The sequence below is a fragment of the Centrocercus urophasianus genome, unplaced genomic scaffold (genome assembly GCF_019232065.1).
Source record: "Centrocercus urophasianus isolate 14NV4802_14NV808 unplaced genomic scaffold, USGS_Curo_1.0 seq_16, whole genome shotgun sequence".
NCBI classification, from domain to species: domain Eukaryota; kingdom Metazoa; phylum Chordata; class Aves; order Galliformes; family Phasianidae; genus Centrocercus; species Centrocercus urophasianus.
The window spans coordinates 14495911-14519460 of NW_024884711.1; the positions used below are offsets into that span (position 1 = coordinate 14495911).

General features: G+C 42.2%; 1 protein-coding gene across 1 annotated transcript in view; it reads left to right on the forward strand.

The window, feature by feature from the left end:
* Positions 1 to 6: 6 nt before the first annotated feature.
* Positions 7 to 23550, forward strand: part of ANKRD28 (ankyrin repeat domain 28) — a 105164-nt gene continuing 81620 nt past the window's right edge. Inside the window, exon 1 of the mRNA XM_042816786.1 lies at positions 7 to 77. Coding sequence (XP_042672720.1) covers positions 51 to 77 — 27 coding nt within the window. The 5' untranslated portion in view covers positions 7 to 50. The remainder of the gene's footprint in view (positions 78 to 23550) is intronic.

Consider the following 23550-nt stretch of genomic DNA (forward strand, 5'->3'; position numbering starts at 1 on the left):
TGGCGGCCGGAGGCGGCGGCGGCGGCGGTTGCGGGAGCGGCGGCCTCGCCATGGTGTTCCTCAAACTCCGCGAGCAGGTGAGTGCGCGGGGCGACCGCGACGGGCGGGAGGCGGTGCGGCTGCGGGGTGGGGAGCCGTCGCATGCCGCCGCCGCACCCGTGCCGGCGCCGGGCCTAACAGGTGGCCCTGCCCGCCCCGCCGGGCCGCGCTACGGGGAGGAGCTCAGCCTCGCCGGCGGCGCGCGGCCGCAGGTGCGGGGTTACCCGGCCGAGGGCACCTGCCCGCCCCGCCGGCCCCGTTCGGCTTTGTTCGGCCGGCGCCCATCGCCCCCTCCTTTGTTCACCCGCCGCTCCGAGCCCCCGAAGCGGCGGGCGCCGCTCTGCGCCCCGTCCCGCCTATTGTCTGCGGCGCGGTGCGATACAAAGGTGGGAGGGTCCGCCCGCTCCCCGCGCCGCCACGCGTGCTGCACGCGCCGCGACGGGCCCCTGGACGCCGTTCTCGCGCCGCGGCCCCGAAGCGCGGCGTGCGACTTGCGGGGCCGCGTTGCTGCGTCCGCCGGCACACCTGTACCTAACGCTGCCGGGGCTTGGAGAGGTGCGGTCGGGGCTCCGTGCTCTTGAAACGAGAGGCTGCCTGCTCCGCTTGGCCGGAGCTCCGTCTATGAATGAACTGTGTCGTGTGCTGGAAACGCACGCGGTGTTTTCGTTAGGTTTCTCTTTGTGATTGAGTGCAGATTTCCTACGGAAGGCGGTGTGGTGAAATGAGCGCTGCTCATCTCGGCTGTGAAATAAGCCCTTGTGTCCAAAGCAAGCGCTACGGCTCCTGTGCGAGTGGCTCTTACAGAATAAGCAGCCAAACCTCCACCGTCCGCGTGTTAACGTGACCGCGCTGTGCTTCAGAACTTTGCTTTGGGGAAGGATTCTGTATTATTGACTGATGGAACTGCTGCTCTGACAGTCACACGTATCAGGCTTTTAGTTTCTACCAGAATGAGTGGTTACTCTGGAAATGCTAGGTGGGTCTGTAAAGGTGCATGGTGTGTTAGGAAGTGCTCTGTCACTTAGAGGGCTGGAAGGTAAAAGCAGGAAGGAGGGAGGAGAGTGCTGGTCTTAAAGGGGGAGTGGTTGTTGCAGCAGCTGGATTGCTGCTGAGTGTCTTGAGTCAGTGACTGCAGACCAGAAGCTGTTAAACATGGCAGGAGTTAACAACAGTACTGAAAGATTACAGTAAGGATATGGTGTTTCTTCCACATAAGGGGTTTATGAAGCGACTGTCAGCTTGTTTGTATTGTTGGTAATTGTTAACTTTTTATTTTGGATAGAGTACTTCAGTTTCAAGTGCTGTTGAATCGACTGTTTGCTTTCTTAAGAATTGTTAGGAATCGCATTAAAGCAAAGTTTTTCTGCTTTGCTGATTGCAGAGAGTTCCTCCAGGTCAGTGTTGTAGTGCAGTGTGCTGCAGAATGTCTTGGCACCAGGATTAATGCTGCACTAAGATGCTAACACCTCTTGCTCTGCTAAAAGCCAGCCTGGGTACTACATGGAAGCAAAGGAGTTTATCTTCAGTGCTCCTTGTTTACTTGAAGCATGTGCTCCATACTGCTGTGTTGATTTAGAATAAAGGGAATTGTCACATGTGTTTGTAGTCCGTGAGTCTTTCCTTCTGCAGTAGCTGTTTGCTGGGAAATTGTAAAGGCTGCCCTGGTGTTGGCAGCGTCCAGCTAGTACAAAGCACAGAAGTGACTGGTGAACTTCCTCCTGCAGCAGGTTAATAACTGTCTGCTCAGTAAAGTGTTACTGTTGTGGAATTCTCAATACTACTTTTTTTTTTTTTTTTTTTTTTTCCCCCCCTCAAATCAACATGAACTTATTGGTTTTGTTCTTTGATGGTCAAGAAGTGCTTTGCATTACTTAGTGTCAGGATTTTTGCTGGGGATGGGTGGACTTAGGGCATACAGCATACAGTCAGCTGGATATTTTCTTGCACTTAGTTGAGAGTAAGACACTGCAAGTCAGTGTAAAAGCAGCGCTAGAGAACTTGTGATGAGGTGAGAAATGCTCTTTCCAAGATGAGCTCACAGGATGAAATCCCTGTTCTGCTTGGAGTTAATTTAATTGACTTAATACCCTGATAAACAAGACTTTGATCCTAGAGATGCTTAAAGTCTTTGTGAAAGTCAAATATTTGATTATCTTTGGAGGGTGGCTTGATACAGTTAACTTTGAGAATAAAGGCTTTCTGTGCACTGACTGAGCCTTCTTGGGTTCAGAAAGCAGCCTGGTTTTCTGCAGGTTTGTCCCTGCCTGAGCTTTCCTGCTTTTGCATCCTGTGAGCTGTTTCTGGGAGTGTCTCTCTGACTTTGGAAGTAATTTCTGAAGTGGCTTGTTTGCTTTCAAATGATGTTGTTATCAATAAGCCAGAGCTGCGAACGTTTAGGTGAAGCTAACTTGAACTGTATTGAGCAAAGTTTATGCCTGTAATGCTCAGCAGCGAACAGCTTAACTCTCAGATAGAAAAGGCAATCATTATCAAAGTTGGACACTGTTCTCACAGCTCCTGGTTTGCTGTGCAGTGTCAGACACGTAGCAACAAATGAAGTAGATGTACAAAGTTCTGTCACCTCAAGTTAAGCTGCTCAAGGTAGAGTTGAAACGTGCAGTAAGTACGCTGTGATTAGAGTGTTTTCTCTTTGGTTTCTTTGCCTTCATACTGTCTTCATTGGTGCTTACATGCCAGATTCTTGTAAGTATGAAGCTGCTCTAACTACTAAAATGGCAAATGACAGAGATGAAGGCTATAAGGAAAGTTGTGTTTTATCCCGAAGCTCTGCAGCTTGCTGATGTTTTATCAGATGTTTTGGAGAAGAGAGCAGAAGAAGTGACTTCCCTTTGCGTCTTCCTAATGGTGTGCCTTGATCTCTTGTATAAAAGCCCTGCACAGCTGCCTCTGCATCCTCAGGTTTGGTTACTCAGTCACACTGCATAGGTGTGTTAATGCTTTCCCACCACAGGTAATTTCTAGCTGATTTTTTTTTCTTTAATAATGCCTCTGTTTGTGGTGAAGGTAATTGAATGGATGCAATGTCATTTCAGTTCATTAACTTTTTTTTTTCCTTTTAGTTTTAATGATGTGTTTCCCTTTTTCCATGGATTCTAAATATGTGATAGGAAGTAATCTTGTAATAGTGGGCTGTCAAAACAAATATATGTGGGACTTCTGTGTACAACTGCTGGCCTGTGCTTGAGGAGATGCTTTTATTCCCGTAAGTCAGACGTGAGTGGAAGGGATCAGAGCATGAACGAGAACTGCATGAGGACATTAGTGACCACTTATCTTGAAAAGTCCTTGAACACCGAGAGTACTGACTTCTTTATGGCTCACTTATATCTTTCTCTTAGCTAAGATGGATCTCATTCAATTGGCAGTTGAACAAATGTTTGCAGTGTCATAGTGAACGCTCTGAATGCCTCTATGGTTGCTATTTTCATTACTGCCAGTGTCTTTTGGAGTTCATGCCAAGAATAAATGTCCCAAGTAGTTCCTTGTTACGCTGAGGGGAGGAATGGTCGCCTGTGGTGATGAAAGGGAGCTGCAACTGGAGGTCGGATGTGGTGGGAGTGGAGCTGCCTGGTATTGCTCTAAGAATTCTGTGGAGGCATAGATTAATGAGATATTTGTTTACATTACTTGTTGGAGTTTGATTCAGGTTAGAACATTCTTTAAATCATTACTTCTGAGAGTCTTTTGGAAAGACAGAACTGCTCTCCGCACCTTTTCTATTCTCTTATAAATTCTTCTGAAAACTTGTGCTAATCTGCTCTAACATTATACAGGTAAACTGGGAAGTTGTAATACTTATCAGGATACCTTATGCTGACTGCTAATTCTTGGGTTCCCAGGTTATGAACTCCCGTGTATTGAAAAGATAAGTTTCTTTAATTGGTGGAAAACTTTCAGTAACTGGAACTCAATTTATCTTGTTATTCAAAGCAATTACTTGGTCTTACATTAGGTGCTGAGAGAACCTGGTTTACAGTTGGTTCATTTTAGGGGATCAGATTCTTTGAAGATAACTTGAGCCCTCCTGACTTGTGAACAAGCAGTTCTTCTCAGTGAAGAAAATAAACTTTAAAAAAAAAAAAAAAAAAAAAAAAAAGGTTAGTGAGAAACAAAGCAAGCCTTGATTCTGTGGTCTGATCCTTGTGGCAGATCCTGTTGGCTCGGTGGCTTTCTGTGAGGGTATAAAGGTCTATTCATGTAGGTTGCATCAAAGGTTTGTGATCGTTACTTGGAGGCTAATGTCAGTGGGAAAAAGTGAGGGAAATGTCCTCTGCCTGTGAAGAAGCAACTTTTGTTTGTGTGAGTTGATGCTCCCTCTTGGAAACTGAGCACTGCTGACACCCTGCTGTCTGGTGTGGATTGTTACATTCCCAAATTTCTGTCCTTGTTTCTGTTCACTGAAATGGACTGTGTATCAAGATGGCTCTGAAATTAAACACCTGTGGTGCCACGCGCTCGATATCCTCTACTTCGTCTTTTGGCAGCTGCTTTGTTTTTCAGCTGCCATATACCTTTTATTTATTTATTTTTCGTTCAGCTGGGCCTTTCTGAGGTCAGACTAATATTTGATCATTTGTTTCCTTGCGCCTGCCAACTTTTTATTTTGTTCTTACCTCTGTTCCTCTACTCCTATTTCTGGCAATTGAGTGGGAGACTCGTTGCCTTAGTTACAGTGACTAACCATTTCGAAGTTATTTATAATGTTTGTGTTTAAGTGCCGTATATCATAATACAAATCACATATTTCAATAAAAAAAACTCACAGAGCAGTCCATTGCTAAGTGCCTATGGTGTTGATTCTTGGGATGATATTGTCTTTCTTTGTTGGGCATTGAGGACAAATTCTAATCTGGCATTTGAAGATATATCTGAACTGAGGTGTCTTGGTGTGTTGTGCAAATGAGGACAGAATCTTAGTACTTACGCTCCAAATAACAGGGTCTGTTATTATCTCCCTTGCAGTGACACTGGCGTGCTTGCCAGGCAGTGGGAATATACCTGTTAACCCTGTTAGTTTGGCTGCGGTTGCTCAGGTGTTGCTGAGCTATAGAGAAATACAGCTCTGACACATTTCAGCACGAAAACCAGCTCTCATGCAAGGGTGGTGGTACTGTGTAAGTAGTGGGGAGAGAAAGGATGATGAAGCTGCTGCAGCCAGCTGGGTGGGTGCAGAGAGACAGAAAGGAAACATGGGCAGTGATGGGCAAAATAGTTGGTGTGCAGCATTCCTGCAGACTGGGGAACTGCTTGTTGGATGAAGTAGCTAGTGACTTGCATAATGGTGAAATCTTCTTTATTGTGGATTGAATGTAATCTTAGATTTTTACTTATTGTTGCATTAAATAGTCACAGCTACAAACGTGCTGGTCCATATATGAATTGAGTGAAGTAGAACACTGTATGCATGAGTGAAGCCCGTTAGTTTAGGGCAACCTGGACCTGTCAAAGTTTTTCTCACTGACTTACATTAGAATTTGAAACTTGTAAAACAAAGGTCTTTGTATTGTTAAAACTGAGGGTTTGGAGTAAAACAAAACAACAACAAAAAACCCCTTTGCTTAGCTTATGTTGATAAACTTCAGAACCATAGTTATTGGAATAGGGGAAACAAGCTTTCCTGCCTCTGGGTAGTAAGATAATGCCTCTTCATTGTAAACTGATTGTATGGCTCAGTCCATTTCAGCACCTTGAACTGCAATGAAGCTGTCCTGAGTATTTCACATTTCCTTGCTTTGAAATAGCAAGCTGTCACTTAATGGCCTTCCTAACTCCAGTGGCTTGCAAGTTAATGTTGATCATTCTGTAGTCATGCTTGAAGTTCAGGTTCACTCTTGTTCTGCAGTGAAATCTTATATTTCATTTTGGTTTGCTGCAGAGAAGGAAGTGAGATTCCATCTGAATTTGATGAAATGGTGATAGTACCTTGAACAAAGAGAAGGGGACACAAGCAAGCAGAGCAAAATGAGAATGAGCTCGGAATAGTTGGAGCTCTGAGGCCAAAAGAAGCCATTTCTGAGCTTACAGAACTTTTAGCAACCATGAAGAGATGAGTGTTTTGTTCCAAGATTTTGTTGAGTGAGTCCTTTACATGTTGGTACCTCTAATGGGGAGGGAGTTGATCCTTCCTTTCAGAAGCCAGTCATTGAGTGGCAGGCAGCACAAGAGCCCAGGGATCTGCTCATAGATGAGAGAACCACTTGATGGTAGAACTGGGGGGAAAAAAGAATGCTTTGAGGAAGTTCTGTAGTTATTTATATGCTGATGTAATCTGTAACTAATTCATAATGTAGTCATTTAAGCCCATCACTGCAGACTTTGTTTTGTGTAATGCTGGAGTAATTGATGTTCTGTCCTTTCCTTTCTCATCTCTAGGTCATCTGTTTCTGTTTGTTGCTCTTGATGGTAGGCGGGGGGTCTATGGAAGGTCTGTCTGTCTGTCCATCCTGGGCACTTAATGTCTTTGTCCTCATATTTTTGTAGGATGTCTTCCTTCTTCTCTACCTCTGTTAAAACTTCATTATCTCATCAGTGTCATCTCACACAGTACTGTTGGTAGGAAGAAAAGCAAAATGAGGACCTTATTTTTCTGGCTATATTATTACCCATTGTTTTAAATTAGTAGAGTGTCCCAAGTCATGGTATAAGTAGGCTATAGAAATAGCATGTTACTGTAATTCCTTGTGCCTTGTCTCTTGATCCGTTCCTTTGTAACAGCAGACTTCTGTACAATTCTTGCCGTACTTGCTAAAAAAGTGAAGATCAATAGAAAGAGCTGTTAAGATTAATATTGTGATGCTGTGCAATCTCTGCCAAATTAGACCTCTATATGGATACTGATAGCTTTCTTTTTTTTTTTTTTTTTTCCCCTTGTCTCAGTTCCAGGGGCAGTATTTTGTCCTACAGCACAGCCCTTTCTGTTGCATTTTTGAATAGTGTTCTTTCATTTGTGGGAATAGTTTTCAGTATTAAGGAAGACTTGCAGAAGAGCTGTTTATCTTCTCACTTCCTTGACACCTGCAACGTTGTAAATGCTATTACTGTCTTGCATCGTTCCTGATCCAGTAGTAACCACTGGCTCATCATTTATTTCTTGCACACCTACCCCAAGATGTTTTCTATTTCTTTCCATCCCTGGCACCTCTTGGGTCACTGATGAGGAGGCCAATTAAAATACATTAAGTAACATTTATGTTCTTTTTACCAGAAGTATAACTAATTATTGTTACCTCAATCAGAGATGTAAATAAACTAATCTCCAGGAATTAAAACTAAAAACTAATCAGCAGGAAGAGAGCTTGAGAGAGGAGTTCTTTGAATATCTTCATAAGAACAGTAAAAAGAAACTTGAAGAAGGATTTGTAAAACACTGGAGAGCAAGGAGGAGAGCAATGACTGGGACTGAGAACAACTGAGCTATTCACCTGGTGTATTTGCAAGCTCTATTATGATCATCTGGAGACCACCAGGTCACCTGTCATTTGGAGCTCTGTGTGCAGTGATTTCAAGACATTGGTTCCTTTTTTCTGCTTGTTGCACCTCTTTACACTGCAGAAAGGAGACTCTCCCTGCCTTTAATTGTGAACTAGCACTATGAATGATCTCAGGATACAAGGAACGAGGCTTTCTACTGTTTTTTTTTCCCATAACAAGAGATGTGGAAAATGGTTTTGAGTCAAGTTTATCAAATTTACACTTTTAGAAGGGTAGATGTAGGTGCATACAGCCCTGTCTTATTTTTGTAACACTTAACAAGGCACAATTACTTGAAAAATGATATTTTTCATAGTTTACATTTCAGCAGTTATGTTGCAGTTTTGCCTGGAAGCTCAGTAAAATTCCTGCAACGCTACGTATGTGTTAAAACAGTTTTAGTAATCATTAAAGTATTACGTGTATTTTGTAGGTTATTAAAGAATAACTACCAGCATCTAAACAGAAGTTCATTCCATTTCAGAATTTCAACCTAAGCCATATCCGTGAGGTGCATTGCAAGGTCTGAAGGCATTTAGGATATCTCACTAGTTTCCTGTCTCAACACCTGACCCTTGGCCCGGGGGAGCACTGAGATACATTTCCTTCTATGAAGTTCTTCCATGGAACTTGCATAAGAGGAAGAAATAGTATCTGTGAGAGTGCTGGGAAGAATGGCAGTGCCAGCAGTGTCTGGGAACAGCCACCTGCCATCCTGGCGTTAGCAGCTCCACCTCCTGCTCACTGGAGGTGTCACAGAGTCACGTTGGAGCCTCTGGCGCTGTGGAGAGACCTGGCTGTGTGCCCCTCTGAATGACCGTGAGCAGAAATAAATCCCCTGGGCCTGGAGCTGTGTCGTGCATCAAGTCAGTTACAGTTGGAGGAGCCCAAAGATGGAATGGATCTGTCTGTGGAAAGATCTCTGCTTCATTGCAGACTTCTGAGCTGAAGGAGTGTCCTTAGGGTCTTTGCTTTTTCTTCGCTTGAATATATGATGGCTGCAGTGCCTGCGAGTGTTTTTCTTATGTTGCTTGACACCACTTGCTCAAGTACAATGGGTAATTGAATTAATAAAAAAAAGGGAGGATTGTGAGAATGGTGTGGCCTAGGGATTTCAGTAGCTGCTGTAGGAGCTGAGCACGGCATGGCTGTGAAGCAGTGCAGTAGCACAAGGTGCCTGTTCCAATGGCCCAGCTCTCACCTGGCGCACTGTGCACTGTGTGACTGCAGAGCAAGTGGTGTTTGGTTGTCCACCGTCTTGCTTTTCTGCTGATATAAACAACAAAATCAGCAGCACCAAGCAGGGCTCAGCATAGGCAAGAAACGTGAGGATATGTTTTGCTTATAGAATCATAGGATGGCTTGGGTTTGGGAGGGACCTTAGAGTCCATCTAGTTCAGGGCCCCATTCAACCTGGCCTTGAGCCCCTCTGGGGATGGGGCGTCCACAGCTTTGTAAGCAACTGTGCCAGTGCCTCACTGCCCACTTATTTCTAATATCTAATCTAAATTTCCCCTCGTCCTATTGCTCTCAGACAGCATAAAAAATTGGTCTCTTTCCTATTTGTAATGGGCTTCCTTAAAGTACTGGAAGGTCTCAGTGAGGACTTCCCTCAGCCTTCTCTTTTCCAGGCTGAACAAGCCCAGCTCCCTCAGCCTGTCTCTGTAGGAGAGGTGCTCCAGCCCTCTGATCATCCTCGTGGCCATTAACAGCCAGACTGCTAATTATGCAGCTTGGAAGTTATCTACCAACATCTTCAGGTGACAGACAAGAGAAGGAAATCAAATGCTGGTGTAGGGAAGGACTTTGTGTTACGTGGCAGGGAGGAATGGAATATATTGCTTGAATGAACCCTAATATTTAAAGCTGGGTGAAAGGAAAAGAATCTCCTAATTTAGGTGAAATGTGATGACGTGCTTCTCCCTAGTTTGTTTTGTTGCTTTTTTTCTCCCATCAGCAGAGTCTCTAACAATAATGATTGAAACTTGCTGGCTTCTAATCTCTTCCCAAAGGCAATGGTTTGACGTTTGGTTGCAGCTGAGCTTAAGCGGTTGCCGGTTCTTTTCCTCTGCAAAGTGGTGAGAAGGGAAGAGAGGGACTAATTGCCTTGGTTAGCACACCACTGCAAAGTTGTTCCTTGAAAGTCTTCTTAAGGAGGAAGATTGTTTAGGCTCAGGTAAATGCTTGGAGTGGGGATCTGCCTTTGACCTCTGTGGCAGTGTGATTGTAATGCTATTGACACCTCTTAGAATGTCTTCTGAAACTCACCAGTGTACTTAATTTTCTTGTCTGGTTCTTGATTGTTTTGCAGTTTGTGCTTGGTTGTGAATTCCTCTTCAGTGGTGAGAGAATGTAGGGTCTTAAGAGTTCCTTCTTGTTTATAATTCTGATGTGTTGGCTCTAACACTGTTTGAACACACTGACAGAAGAAACCTAATTGTTTAGGTTTCATGTGCTGCCTTTCAGCGCCCTCAGCATTTCCCCATCTCCTGTATGACAACTGCATGTCATTATGCTTGCAGCTTTTTGTTGTTGTTTTCTTCCCTCTGCTCCTCCCCCCAGTTCCCCTGTCTTTACACTCCTTTTGTCTTCTCCTATTTGTAGTTTAACAGCTGAAGCCCAGAAAACTTACATCAGCAAGGCTTTCTCTTTCCCCCTGTTTCTTCTCCAAAGGTTACAGGATTGTTTCAGGTAACTGGGCTTCCTGAACAAATGTACACCAAAAGTAGGCTGAATTTGCTGCGTCCTTTTCCCTCTCAGAAACATGTATGGACAGAAAGCCCTTCAGCTTCTATCCTTCCTTATGTGCTTCTGTGTGTGCAGCTCTGCTAATTCTTGGACGCTATCCAGTGACAGCTTTGAGTCATGCCTGTTGTGACTAGTGATTCCCATATCTCCCCTCACAGAGATATATACTTAGAGTACAGGAATATCAAGTCAAAAAATATGCTGCTAGAAAAATGAGTGAGTTGAGATAAGCTCAAGTAGCAACTGGTCATTTCTCTACAGATAATCAATAAAGCTAAGTTGCATGTTAGGCTAAGAATAAATGGAAGCATTCTGTAATGGGAGAATTTTTTTAAATCTATCAAAAATGGAAATATTAAATGGTAGCTGAATTTATTGCTTTGTATTTTAGGTATCACCTATTATATAGTTGTGTGAACATCACAATGTAAGTGAACTGGTCACTTAAATATTTTTGTCAGCAACGATGAAAGAGAGCATTTAAGATTGCCATTATTGAAAACCTTATCATGATGGGCAGTTCCTCACTTCATTCTGTTTCCCAATTTGATCCCAGTGCAGAGTTGTTTAGTTCAGTCGACTGTGGATGAAGCTGTTCATGCATTTGACTCTCGTTTAATTTTATGAAATAAACAGTGATGAAACTACAAGCTATAGGAAAAAAGGGGCACATATTTTGGCTATAATAATGCATTGGGAATAATTACCTTGGAAATCAAGATGCACTCAATGATCTCTGCCAGAAATTGTTGTTAACATAACACCCGTGTGGTTGGTATGAAGTATCTGAGGTTTTTTGGAGCTAAAAACCAGAATTTATAAGATGCAAGCCAGAGCTCTTAGACTTCCTTGCTTTTATTTTTTTTTTTTAGTATCAAAGAAGACATACTGAAGGTTAGATTACATTCTCTGCTTCATGCTTGTTCTTTAAACTGCTCAGCGCTATTTTTAAAATGTATATGTTTATTTTAGCTTAAAAATATCAGTGTGCCACTCAGGGGCTGCTCCAAGCGTGGGCCAGCTGTCTGCGCTGTGGGTTCTGGAGGGAACAACTGGAGGAGAGTACCAGCGCCATCAGCCCTGCTCCTGGTAGGAGTCAGAAACCCCCATCAGTGCCATAGAAGGGTAAAACATGAGCAGTTGAACACGGGGATGCAGGAAGAGAGAATTAAGATTGGCAGGCATTTGATAAAGAAGTGTTTTGCGGAGTTTTGTGGGTAATGTGATGTTTAAGAAGTCCTGCTTAAGAATCTGGTTGCAAATTCTCCTAGACTTTCTTTGTAAGATATGAGAGTGTGAGGATGGCATAATTTGAGAAAAATGTTTGTTACACTCAAATAAATGAAAGCTACTGAATGTATGCAAAGTGTTGAGAATACTTGTGTTATGGAACTATTCATGTAAAGCTATGTAAAAACTAGTTCCACCATTACAAATGACATTTGTGGTAAAAATTTTTGCTAATCTGTACTTAATGTCCCATATTTTACCAGATACAGAGTACTTTCTGTTGTACTTTTGTATTAGATTGTACTAAAGTTCTTGATGATAAGACTAGACAAAAGGTTAATCTGTTTTCAGTGTGGTTTATTGGCTTGGATTGTGGGAACGTTGAGGGAGTGTTCTGCTTGAGGATGTAACGAACAGGACAAGGCAAACTTCTAATTTAAAAGTTACATGAAGAAAATACACGGATATAACCTATTAAGACCTAAAAATAGTATTCAAGCTATTCAAAAATAATATTAAGTCGTGTTTATTTGTTGCCAGAAAGTTGAATTTGAAGTGCTTCACTGACAGAAATCATGAGCTAAGCTCTTAAAGCAAGTCAGAGGGAGTTAGCAGTTTGGAAGTAGCACTAGACAACAGTAGTCTCTTGGAACAAATTGTGTTTTGTTTACAATTATTCCTCTTACTCAGTTATTTAAGCATTGAAAACCAAAAGCTGAGGCAGTGAGAAGTTTGTCTTATAAAGCAAAGGCTGACAGAGTTGTGCTAATCCTAAAACTTTGATGAACTCGATCACCAACCACGAGTGGTAACAACTCTAATATAACAACTCTACAGTATTTCCTTCATACAATAACTGCTCAAATCAGGATGTTTTTTAGAAACTTCTTAGTTATTGGCATGCATAACTGAAATGACTTCAAATGTTTTGCTTTAACTTCATGTATTTATTAAATGCCCTGATAAAATCGTAAATTAAGAGGTATAGTGCAAGTAATAAAGGCTAAGTAATTAGCACCTCTTAGCTGTTATTAAAGGTTATTTAGACACATCCAAAAAGCAAAGCTACAAAACAGGATGTTCACTGTGGTCTGCTACCACTTTTCCAACACATTTCTGCCTGTGTTTAGATGAAAGGCAGACCCAGTCAGACCAATCCACTGTCTTGAATGAAGCATCAGCATTATAGAGGTAAGCCTGGGCAGTGAAGGAGGCGGTGTGTTCTTCCCTCCAGAAGTACATAGTCATAACTTCTTGCCTCCTTCTTGTGGATGGATCGAAGCTCTCTAGGACTGAGGACAGAGAAATCGTTGCAGCATTGCTTCACTACTGCAGAGAGGTGTGGTGCATTCACTGGAATGCTCATTTTGTAGGTTTCTTCTTTGGTCTCTGACTTGGGTAGTAGTCATCTTTTGGTTCTGTGTTCAGAAGGCTTTATTTTTTTTCCCAGTCTTACTCTCCACCCCTGAAGAATTGAAAACCTTGAATTTGCATGTGGCACAATTCTCTTTGGGTTCATGTCTGTCAAGTTAAAATCCAACTGCACGTAGGTTTTTGGAGATAATCAAATGTACTTTGGAAGTAAATTCTGCTAAGTTAACAAAATAAGTTAACTATAAATGATCAAGGTCTTAACACTGCTTTAAGTAGTCTGCTGTGTGTTGATTGCATTAGTTTGAATCACTTTTCTTAGGGATTTCTTGTGTCCACCCACCATGCAGGTGGGCTTTGTAGCAGTATCTCTTCACGTCCCGTTTAGTATTTCCTTGTTTGAGAAATGGAGTATCTTTAAAGAATATTTTTATTTGCTTTACAAGGATTCATTTTTCCTGTAATGGCCGCATCCAGCTTGGCTTCTAAGTTGAGCTGTTATGTCCAGCAGTCCTCTGAGCAGACAAAGATGAGCAGCTCCTGGCAGAGGCACCAGTCTTGCTCCCCCTTGCAGGCTGCACTGATGTGGTGAATTAGCTCTGGTGCTTGTGTGTGGCAGGTGATAGCTCCAATTTTCTTCTTACATTTGTGGAAGAAAATGTGTGGAAGTGACAGTCATGACTTAAACACAGACAGGATGCAGTTAAAGGTAACGTTTGGCTGTTGGACTCTGCCTCCTGTCCAACTGTTTGTTTGTTTGTTTGTTTTTGAGGAAAAAAGTTGTGAAGTGAATGGGAATATTCTCGGCATTTCCCACTGGATCACGCTGTGATGAGTAATGTAAATCATACATTTTGCTGAGGTGTTTCATCTGTCGTTAGCTGGTTTGGGCCTCTTCTAAGGTGGAGTGCTGCTACATCCCTCAGGAAATTCGCAGATGACACCAAATTGGCTGGAAGTGTGGATCTGCCTGGGGGTAGCGAGGCCATACAGAGGGATCTGGACAGGCTGGAGAGCTGGGCTGAAGCCAATGGGATGAGTTTCAACAAGGCCAAATGCCGGGTCCTGCACTTCAGCTACAACAACCCCAGGCGACGCTACAGGCTTGGGGCGGTGTGGCTGGAGGACTGCGTAGAGGAAATGGACCTGGGGGGTATTGATTGATGCTCGGCTGAACATGAGCCGACAGTGTGCCCAGGTGGCCAAGAAGGCCAATGGCATCCTGGCTTGCATCAGAAACAGTGTTGCAAGCAGGAGCAGAGAGGTGATTGTTCCCCTGTATTCAGCACTGGTGAGGCCCCACCTCGAGTACTGTGTCCAGTTTTGGGCCCCTCACTGCAAGAAAGACATTGAGGCCCTGGAACGTGTTCAAAGGAGGGCAACAAAGCTGGTGAGGGGTCTGGAACACAGGCCATATGAGGAGAGGCTGAAGGAGCTGGGAATGTTCAGCCTGGAGAAGAGGAGGCTCAGGGGAGACCTCATTGCTCTCTATAACTTCCTGAAGGGAGGTTGTAGTGAGCTGGGGGTCGGCCTCTTCTCTCGTGTCATTAGTGATAGGACCAGAGGGAATGGTTTCAAGCTACGGCAGGGGAGATTCAGGCTGGACATGAGGAAGTATTACTTTTCAGAAAGGGTGGTCAGGCACTGGAACGGACTGCCCAGGGAGGTGGTGGAGTCACCGACCCTGGGGGTGTTCAAGGAAAGACTGGATGTTGTGTTGAGGGACATGGTTTAGTGGGAGCTATTGGGAATAGGCGAACGGTTGGACTGGATGATCTTTTAGATCTTTTCCAACCTTGGTGATTCTATGATTCTATGATCCGTACTCTGCAAATGTGCTTCTGGATCTGCTGATCTGCTCTTTGTTAGAGCTTGAATTTCAGGGAAATTAAAAGCTGGATCATTGAGCTGTATCAGGATCTTATGTGGTTAATTCAGTTAAATTTACTTGGAAGATAGAGGGTGTTTATTCTGACTCTTGTATCCCACCTTAAAGCCATGTTTTTGTCCTATAGCAGTAGACTGTAGGCAGATAAGAATGAAAAAGCATGTGCATTCACAGTGCTGGAAATGTTTATGCGAAATTGCAGACTCTCAGAGTCTATTCAAATTGCTGCTTATTCCACAGATTCTTTTTTTTTTTTTTTTTTTTTTCCCCCCCACTGCATTTCTAAATGACTTTTTGAAGATGTAGCCAATAGGATTCAGAAGGCTCCGGCCCGGGTGGTAGAGAAATGACTGTCTAGATCTGTTATTCACTGCCTCATAACACTTCCTCGTTAAAGACTGAGTGAGGCCGCCTGGATGCACTTTTATATTGGCTTTAAAAATCTACTCTAAAAATACTCTTTTAAAGTTTATTGCTTTCCTTTGAGAGTGGTGGTGAGGAAACGGACAACTCCAAGGAAGTTTTGCCTGTGATGTTTTTGTTCCTGTTACAAATACATGTTTTTTTGTTTGAAATAGAATCTGTTTTATCACTCTCCCTGAGTGATAACCTTGTAGGTTCACAGTAGTCTCTAAAACGCTATGAATTCTTCTTCCTGTATTTCCAATCCTGATACTAGTACTGGTAATACTGGTACAAGATTCCCTCAGTAACTGCAGCGCTGTCATCAGATGAATACCATTGATAGGTCTAGCAGTTACCTAAAGTGCAGTGCTATTTTTCTGCTCTAGCCAATCCTCATTTTTAATAGTTGTTTTTCCCTGGATGTTCAAATGTGATCACTGCATACCAGAAAGTGTTCCATATTCATTACCTGAGGAGTTTTTAACACCTTCTTAACGTAAATCCTCTTGTGTTTCAAGCAGTTAGGTTTCTGTGAAGCCAAACTGTAATCTTTAAGGGGTGACCTGCTGTGGCCAGAAGTGGTTATCAGCTTTGCAACTTCAGTTAAATATCTCTGAAACTGTGTTTCCTTCTCTTGTCTTAGTGCTTCTGAGCTTGACTTCACTCATCACATTGTGAGATCTGTCATAGATCGCAAAGCATTACTCTTTTCTGATCTTACTGAAGTAGAATGCTTCTGAAACGTGGCTGTGGGCTCTAAGCAGTCCCTCCTGGTTGGGAGCCTTGATGGGTTGATTTATGTATGCACTGTGGTGACTCATAGCACGCTTCCTTATTTTTATCCAGATAATTACCTTGCTAAAAGATGTGCAAAATACTATTTAAAGATTTGTTCCTTCATCTTAAGAAGCAGTGCTATTGTCTGTCTTTTTATTTATCCTCTAACATTTGCATCAGATCACAGTTCATTCTCTGCTCACCTTACTTTTTTTCCCAAAATGTTATGAAGTATTTGCCAGAAAGGATTGTGAAAAGCAAACTGAGGACCGTTAAAATGATATCTGAGCTGCAATACGTGCTGTTTTATTTAGTTTAGTTTTGCTTTTAAACAGTTAAAAAAAAGCTCCTTCTCAGGTATAAAAAGTTCTAAAGTTGATAGGCTTTCTGTACATACAATTACTGTTCTGAGAGATACGTGTGCACATGCTGAAATAACATAACATGTAGGTAAAGGCTTCTGGGATCTCTTGAGGATCTTGATCTCTTTCTGCCTTTATTATTTTTCATTTTTAATATTGATTTGAACATCAGAGGATCAACATCTGTTTTCACTTCAGTCTTCAGGATGCTTCACGGACTTGCAGTCTTTTGCCAAACTTGTAGGTTCGTTGTTTCACCTCTTGTGTTGTGCCACGGAGCTGTTCAAGCTCTATGCTTTTTTTTTTTTTCCTGGATAGCAGATAATTAAATGGGATCCAACAGCAGGCATGCTCTTAAATCTGTTTTTGAATCTACTTTTATTTAAGAGTTGTATGATCTTTGCCACGATCTCTGGCAGTTCTGCTGACTCATAGTGAAACCGTTTGAGTTTCCATTTCATTTTTCTGTAAAGCTCTTTGGAGCAGTAGTCCTTGATAAATAGGTAAAGTCATTCAGGAAATGGTATGACAGCATCCTTCCGTTCATTCACCCCCTCTGCAATCAACTTGGCTCACAGCTGGACATAAGTAATAATGATTTTAGTTTTATGTTCATCTACCTGCCTGTGAACTGTGATTACTGAGGGCAGATACCCAAGTGAGTTATCTGCTGCTGCTAAACCTGATGGGAATTGCAAGTGCTATAAATACAACCTGCAAAATGATCTGAAATAACATGCCTGATTTTAACAGAGAAAATAGCTCGGGGATCAAGTAAATAGTAATGAGTGGGTCAGGTTTCTTTTAAAGGTAAAAAAAATAAAATCTTTGTTAGTTGTATGAAGGCGTGGAAGCTAGGAGGAAGTGAGACACTGTTTTAAATTAATTGCAGACTTAATGCTTCTCAAAGCTAGGTATAAATATAAGCAGATCATCACAACAATTTTGGGACAGCAGATGGATGTCTCTTCCCCTTTCCCAGCTCTTGGGTTACTAAGGAACGTCTTTGGGAGAACTTGGTGTGTTTCCTGAAAGTGCACAGGTCTGAATGTAGCCATCAGAAATAAACTTTGTTTGTTCTAGGCTGGATTGTTCTCTGTCATCGTTTTGTACTACGAACTGTGGTCTGAAATAAAAGGTGGCACATTAGGCAGCTTAATCCATTGATTTGCATCTCCTGAGATCCAAAATAAAGCTTAGTTTTGTGTTTTTATTAGAATAAAAATAATGCTGTTAAATCCTGCCTTCCACATTCTTCAAGGTTACTAGTCTTCTGAAAAGGAAATAAGAACTGTGCAAGTTATTCCAGTATTCTTAACTTCTTGTTTGTAAGAGTTTTTGCCTATAAGCCTTTACGTTTTTATTATCAGTGCTGTGAATTCTGTTCTGCCATCCACACTCCTGTGCTTTGGGGATGACACCTTGGTGACACGGCTCTGTGGTCCATAGCAGGTGCTTTGTCATTTGCCTTCTCTTGTTTCTGCTGTGAGTCATCCTTTTGGTTGAGATTTCCTTTCCCCTCACCCGGCTGAGTCTTGCACTTACATTTGTCTGAGATCCTCAACCCTTCTGATGTGGTTACTGTGCTCACTGCTGCTCAGTACAACTTGATGTAGATGACTGCTTGCCAGTGTGGATTCTGCTTTTGCTTTACCTGGTGCATTTAGTCTTGCCTTTTTAACAAATGATTATCTGAAATAGCTTCTCTTTGAGTTGCTGATGCTCCTGAATGAATTCTTGCTTACACCTGTTTACTTTCCACATCTATTATCTTTTTCATTTTTCTGTGAGATAGATGCACTCAAGCGAAATACAGCATTAATCTGCCTATGCAGTATCGTTGTACACAACTCTGTAGGTGTTTTTAGGTTACTGGGTAGAATTCTACAAATGCAGTTTCAGTGAATCAGGCATTCAGCATCTCTTATAGTGCTTAGTTCTTGAACCGGTATCTCTTTGTCTGCTCCCCAGCTTAAATGCCTTTGTAGCATTATGAACTGAGTGGCACGTCCTTGTTTGTTCCCTTTACTATCTCGCCAGACTTCCCTTTGGATGTGAGTACAGATGGTGTGACTCATTTACACTCGGCCTAGGCAGGCCAGGTGCTTAGCACCAGGCGGGTGCTTCTGAGTCCTGTAAAAAGGGTGGTGTTTCCCTCCTCCCAACCCTTGCTAGAATTACTTTTTTGTAATTCAGTCGGATTTTAGCTGACCTTCTTTTTTAAATTGAGCATGCATTCATTTTTTTCTGATGGAAAATATATTTCAATTAATTTTTGAACATAGGAGGCTTCTGCTGATTTTGCTGAGGCCACTTTTAAAGAGGAAAAATGGAAATTACCTAAGGAAATTTCTCTACCTTCTGCATATAGCATGAGTGAGTTACTGCTGTTTCTTCAGTACACCAAAGTGCAGACGTCTTTTTCATGTTGTATTATGATAGCATGAAAAAGGGATATTGCTAGCATATCCTGCTGCTTGGGACTGATGTAAATGGGCAAACATTTTGCTTCTGCAAATGGGCTGGGCGTGATAGAGCTTCCCTTGGATCCAGTAGGTCCCATATCTACTGAAAAATGGCTTCTCTTATATAGCAGTAGGGAGAGAAAGGGAGACTCCAGAGCATGTCTTTGTGGTTTGGCTGGAGTAATTGTCTTTAGATAGGATTTTCTCACCTACTGTCTCCATACCTCAGCCTCGAATCTTCTCTTACAGGGTGCTTGGAGATGGCCAGGGAGTAGGAAGGCACCCTTGGCATTGGGCAGTGAAGGGAAAGCAAAAACGTGGAACAGAGCTGGAGTGTGCTGAAGAGCCCCACTCATTCTTGCTTGCTCTGGTTCACCACACACCACTCTCTGGGTGCCAGTGCCCATCTGAGGCCATGGGCTGCAACCGGTTTTTGCCCTCCTTGATGGCAGGTCAATTCCTTGCCTTCCTCCTCCCCACTGCTCCTGAGTCCCCATTTTGTTCTGCTTTTTTGAAGGGTTAGGCAAAGTCTTTGCACTGCGTTTGCATGTCCCAGTGAGACTGTATTTGTAGGAAAGCTGGTGGAACGGGAGGTCTGTGCATTGCTGCATGTACGCTGTGTGATGGTAAGCTCCTTGGTCAGGTAGAGAGAAAGCAAGGAGTGCTTATTTTCTCTAGCTTAATTTATTGTCTGTTTTTAAATATCATGGTCATGGAGTAGTATTTCCTAGTATTTGGCTTAAAGTAATTGCTCTTTCTTCCTGAAGCTTTAATAGGAATAGTTTATTATTTTAAACTTAAACTCTTTGTTTCGGAGATCATGTATTAGAATAACTATCAGCTTGTGCATGGTATGAAATATATAAACGTGTAATTGTTTTGAGTAGGAATGTCTCAAAGAAATGGCTTTATTTGTGATTAAAATCATGTTTATTAATCACAATTTAACATAGAAAATAAATTCAAAAGAACTATCGCAGCGACTTTTGTATTAATGATGTGATAGTAAAACTCAGTTTTGGTCAATTGTCTGTTTGTTAGGTGCTTGCTGCATGTGGTGCTGTCTTTCATATGTAATGCTGGCAACAGTTTGATGGAAGAGGTACGGGTATGGGAAGTTTAAGTGTGTGTAATGAGTTTCTGCATGGTGTTAGGCCTTTTCAGACAGTGCAGGGAGAAGACAAACCAGTGGTGCTTCTGAGCCCTGGCCTTGTGGCTGAGCAGTGGTGCTTCTGGTGGTGGCCTGGTACTTGCAACTGCTTGAGAACCCACTTCAGCACGCATCTGGTCGCTTTCGTGGGGTAGATGAGCCTGGAAACATCAGTCAGTAAGACTGATGCAGAGCTCTTCGATTTCTACTCGAATGTGAAGTCAGTAACCTAAAAATCTAGATCCCTGTCTTAAATCTAGGAAGTAACTAGTGCCTTCCAAGGATCCTGATGCTGCATGAGAGATGTGAATGACTGTGTTGACTAGAAATTGATGTTGTGTCTCAAGAGCTTTGGTTTTCTTTGGTGTGCTGCCACCAGGTGACAAGATTTGATATTGCTGCTTTTGTAAAGCAGTTTCCAATCTTGCCCTTTTCTTAAACTGGAAAAGAAATTGTTTTATGATGCACTGCTTGTCCTTTTGCATATGATATTCCAAATTATTATTTGGAGCAATGGAACTGCTTGGGCAATCTGAAATTCCTGGGATAGGATAGAGGAATCATCAAAACAAAAGGTTTTTCGTCACTGCCATTCTGTTTAGAGAGCATTTTTGGCAGTTACTGCTTCCTGTGACTTGTGGAAATTCTAGGCTGAAGTGGGGATTATTCACTTTATTTCCTAACTACATTGTGTGCAAATCCAAATGTAAAGACCATGCCTAGAAGTTCTCTAATCAGTAGACAGAACTTGTCTGACATGTGAATGTACATTATGTAGTAGAAACAAAGTCTTCAATCCTTTTTGATGTTTCTGTTCAGGATCTCTTTTGAAGAACAATCTGATCAATATAGTAGGTATATTTAATATTCTGACCAGTACTCAGAGTAACATATTCAAAGAAGAAACAGTCTTCATTATTTGCATTAGTAGTAGAGAAAAGCAAATGTTATGCAGGCTCATTGCAAACACATTTGTTAAGTTATAAGACTGTTTTTAAAACCGAAGAAGAAAGATTTAAAGCAGGTCTGAACAGTGGGATGCAGTGAACTGGAACTGCAATTGGAAGTGCTACCTTGTAGCTATGAGCAGGAGTGGAATGCACTCATTCTGCTTAGCCATATGACAAGTATCCAGCTCTGTGCAAATCTGTGTAGGTGAGTTAAGAGAGAAGTGCTGTAACTCTGTCTTTTTCAGGCATTGGCGCCCGTGAGTCTGTAGCTTTTTTTTTTTTTTTTTTGTAGAGCTTTCTGCTTTAGGGTTTGTGAATATCCAAGCAAAAATGGCTGCTGAGATGAAGGGTATGGAAGTGGGTAGGAGAGAGAGTTGTGTTGGAGCAGGATAGTCATGGAGTGGTGATTATAACCTTGCTGGGGAAAAAAAAAACAACTTACTGTTCTTCATCTCCCCTCATTGATAAGTATCGTTAATTATATTATGCTGTGTATCATTTGGTCCTTTATAGATGTGAGGTCAACAAAAATAGATGAATAGTGAAACTATACTTTTCCAGAATGTGAAGAAGGTAAGCCTTTAATTATACCATTGTTTAGGGATGTGATTAAATGTGTGAGTTGTAGATGAAATCAGTAGCCAGTATACCTCTGCACAGAGTAGCAAACTAGCTTAAGTGCTGTTTAACAAGATAGCAGAGCTGATCTAGCTTCATGCCCTTTGCTGTCAAAGGTAGTCATGCTCCTTCCCGTGGGAGTTTCCCAGCTGTCCTCCTGCATTGATAGTAGGCCAGTGTGAGGAATTGGGCTGGCAAAATCCACTTGTGGCTTTCTGCTGCCTTGTCTGTCTAGGCCCGTTCATGGGGCAGTCAATAACTGCAGTGGTAGCAGGCAGGAAGCACGGAGTGTCAGTGGCAGTCCTGCTTTGTACTTGGCTGGAGTGGGGCTAAGCATGCTGCTCTGCCTGGTTTGGAAAAGCGACTGAAGATTGGTTCTGTTTTAAGCAATGTTTATTTATTTATTAATTCTATTGCCCCAAGGTCTTGTTTAAACAATGTGTGTAACTGTCGTGTTACAGTTAAAGGTGCAGCCTGTTAAATTGTTACTTTGGGATATGTATCTGTTTCCCACAGCTGTTACCTTTGTCTTGCTTTAATTGTACATGTATTCTTTCCTGTGACACCTGAGTCTTTTGAGGTTTGCAGGTTGGTTTTTTTATCTTTTTGTTGTTTTGTTGTTTTTTTTTTTTTTCCTGCCTGCCTAGAAATGCTGTGTGTGTGAAGGCTAAGCTTCCTTTTTAAACACTGCAGACAAGAGAAGGGAAAAATCCAGATCCCTTGATTTTGGCCCACAGAAAAGGAGTGAAGGAGGGGGAGAATGAGAGACAGAGGGAGTAGGAGGAAGAGGAGGAGAAAAAGAGGGGGGGAGGTGAGGAGAGTGGGAGAAAGGGAGAGAGTGAGAGAAAAGGGGCGAGAGAGGGAGAGGAGAATGGAGAATGTAGAGGAGACAGAAAAAGGGGGAGAGAAAGAAGGGGGGAGAGAGAGAGAGAGAATGAGAATCAAAAAACCTTTAGCACCAGAGTTTACAACTGTATGTTTAAATGCATTGAAACTTCCAGTGATCTGTTTGGTGAAGAGAATCTTGGACTACACTTCCAATTCTGTCCCAAGTAGTGAGAAGAGTGGTGTTAATAATAACCAAAGGCGTGGTTTTGTTTGCTACAGTAAATAACAACAGTTGTAACATACTGGGAACCTTTTCTTCTAAGGTGATAAAATAGTAATTCCTATAAAATATATCCAACCTGTGATCTGTTTGGTTTAATTCTAGTGAAAGATGATTTATTTTTGTGTAAATTAGTAATTTTCTCATTGGCCATCTCTGTTCCTCAACTCACCAAGCAGTACAGTCACGTAATTAAGTGCCTTTGTTTCGCTTAGGATAAATTGGTCGAGGTTGTATGTTACCTTAATTCTGTTACTTTCTAACTTGACTCAGTAAACTGTTTGGCTAATTTTAATGCAGTAAAATCTACCGGATTTATATATATGTAACAGAATTCAGGAAGAAAACTTTTTGTGTGGCCTTTTGGGAGATAGGATTTTACAGGAAAGTGCTGTCTTTCCTAATCAGTTACAGGTTGTGAGGTAGTGGGTGAAAGCTAGGATCCCACACAACAGTGACTGAAGCCTCAATGTTCAGAATAATCCACTTGGCCAGGTTGTGGGGTAATGAAATTCCAGGTTAAAGGTAAATGGAAAATAGCTACTCACCTGCCAGTTCTTCGGTTCTGGCTGGTGTAAATAACGGTCTGCTTTCTGAGGTTGCCCGTTGTGACTTGCTGCTCTCTCTTAATAAAAGGCGGAAAGTAGGAATGCTTAAAGACGTTGAGAGTAAATGTGCTTTTTTTTTTTTTTTTTTTAAATCACAAGTTCAGCTCGCAAAAGGAGGATGTTTACCTATTGGGTGTTTGTTTCTCTCCCTCCCCACCCTTTGCTCCTTTCTTCCACTCCCCTCCACCCCCCCTTCCTCCATTCTTCCATCCCCTCTTTTCCTTCTTTTTTTCCTCTTTTACAGACTAGATGCAGCAGGATTCCTTCTCTGCTGAAATAATGGTGAAGCATGAAAGACTTGCGTAATGACTGTAATGCAAGAGTAATTACAATAAGTTGT